Genomic DNA, 9,185 nt, shown 5'->3' with positions numbered 1-9,185 from the left:
TAATCCTTCAATTTCAAGAGCAAATGTGGACTTCCTTTACTATCCTTAAAGCATGCACAAACAACTTCAAAAATTAAAATCAGACTCAACTTCAATCCTCTCCATCCTATAATTAATTGTCAGTTGCAGACTCCATCTCAAGGCTAAAACTTTTGTTGTCTATGTGCTACATTAATTTGAGAAAAAAAAAGCACGCTTATACCTGTCATCTCACTCTCAGGTCTAAGTATTGAATATACATGCACAATACAATACATAAATTGCTGATCTATGCATAAAATAGATTCCCTTCAGGAGGAATATGTCTATGCTTCTTTAAGCTCAATCAACTACAGCCAGACATCACAAATGTATAGCACAATCCAGTTTAACATTATAAGGTTATTGTATAGCACAATCCAGTATACATAAAACATAACCTTTTTTTCATGACACAAAGAATAAGTTTAGCATTATAGGGTTATTGTATCATCAAACTTAGGATTTCTATGCCCACAAAGAAAGCATAACACAAAATATTAAATGCTTAGGTCGACCCCGACGCGGCAGGGAAGATACTTGGTGCGAGATGTACCTAACTCCACAAAGAAACCAAATACAAAGAGAAAGAGTGGAATAGAGGGACGAAACCTAACGGAGACGCAAGATGTCACGGTGGTAGAAGACGTCAACACCAGAGTGCGAAGACCGAAGTTCGAAGACACAATGCTTTTACAAGTAGGGAGCTGAGAAGAGATGCCAAGAGTGGAGGAGAAGAGGGTGTTGAGACGAAGAAGATGAGAGTACGAGAAAATAGGGCTCTGATTCATATTTTTTAAAAATGTAGGTTCAACATTGGTTTTCACTAAAAAACCGATGTTAACGTTAACATCGATTTTTTTGGAAAAAATCGATGTTAACTAATTATTTCCTAACATCAATTTTTTGAAAAACCAATGTTAACTCTGATATTAACACGATGTTAACGAGAGTTAGTTAACATCGGTTTTTGAAAAACCGATGTTATCATGACTTGGTTAACATCATTTTTTGGATAAACGATGTTAATGAAATCATGTTATTTACAATTTTGCCACCACATTTTTTTACATCAATTTTATCAAAAACCGATGTTAACCTAACGATGTTAAATCTGCATTTTGTAGTAGTGAGAGATATCTCATGATCTAATTTAGCATTAAAGAGTGCATTTAAGACTTCATTTAATATTTTGTGTTTAAGATTCATTTTGTAGAAACTATCTTATAAGACATTCTACTTGGATATGTCAAATCCCACAAAGAATAAATTAAGTATAAGTGCTTTGAAGTTGCCAAATAGTATCAAAAGACACATCTTATTGTGATAAACCTACTCTAACGAAAAAGAAGTATGTTTCTGCTGAAGTGTTCTTGAAGGAAGCTAACAAGAGTGATTTTCCAACATGAAATGGGATGTGCATTTAATGAAAGGATTAAATGTTCCAACAACCACAATCTTCAAATGTGAACTCAAGTGAAGATTTCTACCTGTTTAGAGACAATCGACACTTAAAGCCTATATATAAATATCAGAAGCTTTGAAGAAATGAGACATGAACCTACACGCTAACATTCAAATTCTTTATGTATAAATATTTTATATACTATTGTAAAGTTCTAAAAAGCTCTCAAAACATCTTGAACCCCTTGAGAGAAAGGACTAGGTTCTTAGATTCCATGTTCGTCTGCAAGACAATTAAGATTTAGTCAGTGAACCAATCAAACAATAAATCTTTTTATTTGTAAAGAGCCAATAGTAACTTGGTAGGACAAACAATATTGGGTTGCTCAGGTTTGATGTAAAGGTTGATTTGTAAGAGCCAAAGGTGACCATTACAAATACGGGTAACTTTGAAACATTAGTAGAACTTGGTGGTTTACCAAAAATTGAACGTAGTATATATGAGTGAGACAAACAAGTATAATTTTTTGTATCTTATATCTCTTTTTCTCTCTTTGTGCTTTAAATTTTGAATTTGATTTTATTTTTAAAAACACGTTTTGTTTATCAAATCTTATTTTTCAGTTTGTTGCAAAAATTCGTTATCTATCTTTCAAACTTATTTTAGATGTTAGTTTTGTATTTGTGAAAAAGGTTTAATTTTTTAAAAAACACAATATAAGTCTCTTATGATATTTTTCTTTACAAAATGTCATATTCCTACAAAAGGAATGATCTTGAGTAGTGTACGTGTTTGAGTAGTGCTTCCTTCATAGGAATTGAAACTTCCACCTTACTGACCCAATAAAATACAATAACACATGCCAAAAAGAAAGTATTATTGTGATTTTGATTACCTAGGAAAATGGGAATAACAATGTTCGAGCTCCAACATTCCTATTTTCTAGTGTTGAATGGGAATAACTTCATCTCATGAGGCAACAAAAGCTCTCTCCAATAACCATTTTCTAATGCTTATAAATAGTCAATAGTTTGCTATGAAGAAGTTAATGTACACATCTGTATTCAATTTATCGAGTAAACATTCTCCAAAATTATTGTATATATGTCCTAATAGAGCGACTTTTATTCAAAACTATAACGTATTATTTGTATTTAATATTGTTCCTAAACTAACAATAACTTTTAGTTTGTGCCTCTTTATACACTTTGGAGAGTACGGAGCCTAAAGAGATTTGTTGAGATAAAGAGCTTAATGTATGTGTGGTGTAATGATAATAATTATTTTATTTATTTATTTTAGACTTATTTTTTTATCAGTAAAATATGGATGTTTTGATTTTGATACCTAATCTTTATTTTTTTATTTTGGTATCTAATAAATTATTATTTTTGAAAAAAATACCTATCACGTTATTAATTAGCAGAGATTTTCTAATGGTAAGTAGTTATTTCAAATAAAAAATTGTCAGATGCCCAAATAAAATAAAAAATTAAAGTTTAGGAACCAAAATAAAAACCTCCTATTCTACATGTACTAAAAAGTTAATTGCGCCTATTTAAAATATCAACTCTTTAACTTTTTATTTAATACATGATTTTTGAGGAATTAGAGATTTGTTAGTTGAGTTTCTTTGGAAGATATTATCTTTGTTCTTTTTTTATAAGAAATAAGTTATAATGTAAAATATACTATAACTTGCTTCTTATAATAAGAAACAAAAGTAGTATAAAGTTATTCAATAATCCTCCCCATCTCAAATATAAGTCAAAGAAAATTAATTACTTGTGTTGGTCTCAAATATAAATAAATTGTAATTAAATTTATCTTATTTAATGAGACTATTTCTAATAGATACCTTCATTTAATTGAAGTTTTTTTTTTCAATGACTCTCTTTTATTCTTGGAATCAATTTTCAAGAAAGATAATTTCAAAAGAGGTTTACATTTTAAATGAAATTGACACAATTAAATTCTTACCAACCAACTTTCTTAATAAGTGTAAGCTAATTTTTTCTTCTTCTTATATTTGAGACTGAAGGACAGGATCAATCCATTGGTGAATGATTAAAGTAAATTTTAATATATTTTTTTTTACTTTAAATGAGAGTTATGTGTTAGGTGGTTTTGCTAAAATATGTACTCTTTATGTTAATATATGACTTTTTTTCTATATAAAAACTAATATAAAAAATTTGTTGGTGAACTTAAAGCTTAAGCCTTAATTATTGTCTTACCCTTGGGTGAACCCTTGTAGGGGAGAGTAAGTTACTTAGTCAATTCTTATTTATAAGACATAGTCAATAAATTTTTTATCACTTATTCTAAGACTTCATTTTATCTCTTGTGTATTAATTATTTTTTATTAAGATACCATGCATTGTCCTTTTCTCTCTCTTATAAAAATCAGAGAAGATGAGTATGTCCCAATAAAGTTATGGATAAATTTAAAAAAATATTATAATTATAGACAGATTTAATATTTTTTTTATAAAGATAAATTTAATGTTAATAACTAAATTAATTAATTTTCTTAGTAAACTTAAATTAGTCAACTATATCTTATAATTAGGGACCAAAGATGTATTATTTATCTTCATAGTTGTTGCTAATTTTAATTTAATGTGGTCTTTGTAAATTATTAAAGCCATGCCAAATAGCTACAAGACAGGCCTTCGGTAAGTTTTATGAGTAAAATAATAATAATAAAAGCAACAAGACAAAACAATCACTCTATTTATCTTATTTTTGCATCGCTACTCCGTCATTAGACCAATGATAATATTAAAATATGTTGCATAGTTAATATGTCGTTGTACAACCATGACTCATGAGAGAAATGTGCCAATGCTTATCTGGTCCGTATTATGACGACAAAGAAGGTGCCACTAATCAACTTGTTCACAAATTTTCGTAAGTGTTTATAAAATATGAATTTCGCAGTTTTGTACCAACGTTCAAAACTAGAAACTCTATCTGCATTTGTTACGAAACAAAGCACTTTGTTAGGAAAAAAAAAAGAAGATATATGCAAACATTATAAATACGCGATTTCATACATTACATTAATCGGGAAACGAATCAGAACGAAAAATTGGAGGGACATAAGATTAAATTCGAAGATAAGAAAACCTACTTCATAAAAACAAACTTTTGAAGTTATCATAGTTCAATTATTTTGTTGGCATCATTATGCTAAGATGTCCAATCGTGACAACACACAACACATAAAATCACCAACTTCTTTCAAGTAGCATAGTACTGTTTGCACGACATGCAAATACTACTACAGCAACTTGAATACACATTTATTATCCCTATTTTAAACAAGATTATTTCACATGAAACAGTTACGATCATTGGTCTAACATTTTTATAGAAAGAGGTCATAGGAGCAAATTGAATGAAACCAGCTTCAGTTAACATCAACTTGAGGAACCTCAAACTTGAGATTGGGAAAGCATAGCTTCAAATGCTTTCCATGAAGCAGGACATGTCTTAAGAGCTAATTGAATGAAGCCAGTTTAAGTTAACCTCAACTCGAGGAACCTCTAACTTCAGATTTGGAAGCATAGCTTCAAATGCTTCCCATGAAGCAGCTGTCTCTTCATCACATACCACCACTTTTAAATTCTCAAGATTGGTTACTGAGTACGGCAATTCACACCTTGCACAGCTTGTCATATTGAGATTCCTGAGATTGCATAGATCACCAATGTCCTCTGGTAAAATTGAAAGGCTTATGCAGTTTGAGAGGTCAAGAAGTCTTAGCTTAGAAAGTTTTACAATAGAATCTGGTATCTCTTCCAAATCAGTGCAGGAACTTAGGTTCAGGAGTTCCAAATTCAACAACTTTCCAATGTTTTGGGGCAGAGAACTAAGCTTGTGGCAATTAGTAATACTGAGCTTCTTTAGTGGGGTAATATCACAGATCCCAGTAGGTAATTCCACCATATCCTTGCAATAGTCAATGTTCAAATCTGATAGTTTTGGAAATGAATCTGAAACTGGGATGGTACCATTTTCAAAAATCTGACTTATGTTACTACACATGTAGAGGGATAACTTTTCAAGATTTTTCAATGCCCCTACGTGGGGAACAGAAATCCGCTCTAGTCTGATTCTTTTCAGGTTTGATACAGAGCTGGGTAGTTTGCAATTTTCAAGTTCACAGGGATGAAAACCATAATTTGTCATGATAAGAACTTTTAGTTCGCTCATTTTCTCCATGTACTCTGGAAAGGAGTACTTCTTAGTTTGAAGATTTAAAACCAGAACTTCAGCTTGGGATGGTTGTATGTGGGACTGGTCTGAAGTGTTCGTTTCATCTGCAAAAACAACCCATATGATGTCAGTTTGGGAAGAGTAATCAATGGAAAATCACTGCTACCTTCTTATTAGCATTTTTACTATGTAAGAGTATATATACTTCAGAAACGGTATAACTAACCAGCTGATATAGACAATGTGCGGGCGGGGACCTGTTGGAGTGTCTGTTTAACACTGCATCTGAGAAATTTTGACAATAACCGGGCTATCATGCCTTGTTGCTTCACCCCGGTTTCATTAATGTCATTAATCAGTCTTTTTCTCTTTTCAATTGGTTCCCGGTTGTTTTGATAGATTGCAAGCTCTCTTAGAAGATCATGGAGGATGACAAAGTGGTTATTGTAGTAGTAATTGTCTGAGTCACTTGAATTTTTCCTGGTAAGAAAAAAATAAACAAATCCTTAGGAAGAGAAATTATCACACAAGATTAAAATACATGCTCTCTATCGGATAGATTAAGTACAAATTTCAACTTCTGTAAGAATAATTTCATAAAAATAAATGTTGAGTTGTATAAGGTAAGAACTAAAAAGTTTAAACTCACTCCAAAATTGTCATTTTGGTCTATTTTTATAAAGGAACTAATTGCTTCTTGCATCAGCTACACATGCTATTGAATTATTTGTCAACAATAATTTACGATTTCATGTTATATATAAGATTAAGTGAATGGGAAGAAAAAATAACTAGTCGCTGTACCTTGCAACCAAGACATTAACTAGATTCATGGAGTCTAATTTATTTATCATGTCCGTTGCTTCTATGCCGTCATCATCATATCCATATAACACTGCCCATATATCAATGAGAACAGGAAGAGGAATTCTTTGGTCTTCAGGAAACAACCCTAAGTCCATGAAGCACTCCTTGATGTTGGGATTATCTTCCAATACATGCAAGAGTTTTTGGAAGCATGTAAGTAATTCAATATTGGAATCAAGTATAGAATGACCTTGTGAAAATTCCTCCACCATCTTTTGCCACATCTCAATAGGCCGATGACTGAGTGATCTACCAATCACTTTAATGGCGAGGGGTAAACCCTTGCAATATCTCACAACCTGCATTTCAGCGCAAGCAAATAAAGTAAGTAAACAGATGGTTGTAACTTGTTACTTGGGTGCCCAAGTGGCAAGTAATCTACCATAATATTAGTTTCAGGAGTCAAAACACAACTTTGTACTCTCTAAATCAACAATGGCTTCAGACACAAAGGACTGGTACAGATTACTCCCAATGTCAGAAAGTAAGAATAAGCAAGCACCTTTTGGACAAGTTCTTCGTCAGGAATACTTGAACTGCTTTTTTCCAAGAGAGCATGGTGTCGGAATAGGGTCATTGCATCTTCATGAGCAAGTGGTTTTAAAACATATGGGGTTCCAAATTTAGGAAATGCAACCCTTGAAGTCACCACAATTTTATAATCAGACATCTGGAATTGAAATTTCTCAATGAGGGCTTCTGATCCAGGCCAAACATCATCAAGTACCAACAAAAGTGGACTTCCCTCAATTTTCCGCAGCAAAATTCCCAACCGTTTAATTGCATCTTCATCACTTATAAACTCAGGAACGTGGTATCCACAATGATCAAATAGTCTTTCTACAATACTTTTCAACTTAGGCGTTTGTGAGAAGGTCAAAAATAAAATATTTTCCTTGAATTTACCTGGTGAAAGCAAAGAAATCTGTCAGCCCAGAGCATTTGATTAATGTCTTGTACTAAACACACAATACATAACTAAATCAATACCAAGCAGAAAAGAAAATAAATTAATCCAGATCAAAAGAAAATGCTTCTCTATTCTGTTAAAACAGTACTTGCAAAGAATATGAAATGTTTATAATATGATCTTATTGATGTAAAGACACGTAGGCATTAATCTCTCAAAGGACATCTGTATATAGTAAACTTGAACTCTGCTTTAGAAATAGGGATTCAAAACATTTCACATGCCACTATTTTCATCTATTACACAGATAAAACTTCCATAGATGTATGCAAATTTCCAATAAACTTTTTAGCACGCGTCTTGTACTTTCTTTAGTAATAGTTTATGATAGAGTATTGTATATGGGATAGTGGACATACAAATAAAGTTATTATAAGAATTTGTAAGTCAATTTATCAGGCATCAAGGAACCAAAGAGGAGTTACCACTTACCTTTGACTTCTTCATCCCTACAGAGCTTTGTAGCCAAAGTTGTTTTACCAGATCCACCCAAACCAGTCAACAAAAGGGTGGACATACCGTCCCTGATAACCTCCATCTTCAACTTGCTCAACGGTAGATCCAACGCAACAGTGAATTCAGGGTTTTCAGGAACACCAAAAGGACACTTGATTGGTGATCCAACACCTTTGAGTTTCAGCTGAAAATTCTCTATGTCTAGACGCTCAAGAACCTCTTTCACCTTGTACAGTGTGTTTTTGATATACTTAACTTGGTTGTCATCTGCAGCAAGGGAATAATTCTTGTTATTCCAAAATTTATCCCCGTAGAGTGGAAGCCAAGAGAATAATTTGGTCCACCAAATGCTCCTGGAGCAGGAATAGCAGCACACAATCTCTTCTACGGCGTCTTTTTCTTTGATAAGAGTGTCGATTTCTTCTCTGGGTGGGTCCAAGTGTTCATTGTATTGATTGATTTCCTGCAGTAGAGGAGTCATATTCTTGAGGGTTTTCCTTAGTAATCGTTTGCTCGTTTTACTCGATCTGCTTTTTTCCACTATATCCTTGACCATCCTCATTGCCTCTTGAAATTGTGTCAAAAGGGTAACAAGTTGTTTGGTCTCTCCCATGATAACCAACCTAGGACCTCCTTTCTCTGTTCAATCAAACAAGGAACATGTTATATACACTATTAAGACAAAGACGAGAATAAAAATAAAAACACCGAAAGCAAAAGAATAGATACATGAATTAAAAATCAAGCAGAGAGAGTTCCTTATTTTCTTAAACAGAGAATAGATACAAAGAGTCTCACAGAATCAACGATACAATGAAAAATCCTTCCTTTTCAAATTTTAAGTTCCAAAAAGTATCAGTTTAGATTAGAATTCGGGCAAAACATAAACAAAATTCAAGGCATCTAAACATACCCTGCTTACCTTTGAGATAATGGCTCATGTCTGTCTTTTTTTTGCTGAGTTAGTTCTTCTGGTTGATGAAAGTATATATATATATATATATATATATATATATATATATATATATATATATATATATATATATATATATATATATATATATATATATATATATGAATGGGTTATGGCTTATATAATTAGCCAAAATATTAAATTGGTCTAATTAACATATGAGTGAGGGTATATATGTCATTAAAGGATAATTGTGTAGATACAGTAATAGTGTACTGGAAATCTTGTGATTAGATATACCATTATTTAAATGCATTGATGACTATTATGTG

At 32.1% G+C, this 9,185-nt stretch overlaps 1 protein-coding gene across 4 annotated transcripts; it reads right to left on the bottom strand.

Annotated features, from left to right (window-relative positions):
* Window positions 1-4,538: 4,538 nt before the first annotated feature.
* LOC112997603 (probable disease resistance protein At5g66900) lies at window positions 4,539-8,934 on the bottom strand. 4 transcript variants are annotated; one of them, XM_026126320.2, is made up of 6 exons: window positions 8,863-8,934; window positions 7,917-8,579; window positions 7,017-7,420; window positions 6,452-6,813; window positions 5,874-6,127; window positions 4,539-5,751 (listed from the first exon to the last, which is right to left on the bottom strand). In XM_026126320.2, the coding sequence occupies exons 1-6, from the start codon at window positions 8,879-8,881 to the stop codon at window positions 4,922-4,924; spliced, it is 2,532 nt and encodes an 843-aa protein (XP_025982105.1). In that variant the 5' UTR covers window positions 8,882-8,934; the 3' UTR covers window positions 4,539-4,921. The 4 variants fall into 4 exon arrangements, with proteins under 4 accessions (XP_025982105.1, XP_025982104.1, XP_025982107.1 ...); XM_026126319.2 differs by having other exon boundaries at window positions 8,854-8,927; XM_026126322.2 differs by lacking the exon at window positions 8,863-8,934 and adding an exon at window positions 8,739-8,821.
* Window positions 8,935-9,185: the final 251 nt, after the last annotated feature.

Source organism: Glycine max, chromosome 17 (assembly GCF_000004515.6).
Source record: "Glycine max cultivar Williams 82 chromosome 17, Glycine_max_v4.0, whole genome shotgun sequence".
Lineage (NCBI taxonomy): Eukaryota > Viridiplantae > Streptophyta > Magnoliopsida > Fabales > Fabaceae > Glycine > Glycine max.
This window is presented reverse-complemented; position numbering and strand designations above follow the sequence as displayed.

Excerpts from the sequence above, each read along its gene's own strand:
- LOC112997603 (XM_026126319.2), bottom strand. The coding sequence starts at position 8,881 with ATGAGCCATTATCTCAAAGGTAAGCAGG. Across the intron at positions 8,580-8,853 it reads TTATCTCAAAGGTAAGCAGG|AGAAAGGAGGTCCTAGGTTG; the intron begins GTATGTTTAGAT and ends TTGATTGAACAG. Across the intron at positions 6,128-6,451 it reads GTTAATGTCTTGGTTGCAAG|GAAAAATTCAAGTGACTCAG; the intron begins GTACAGCGACTA and ends TTTTCTTACCAG.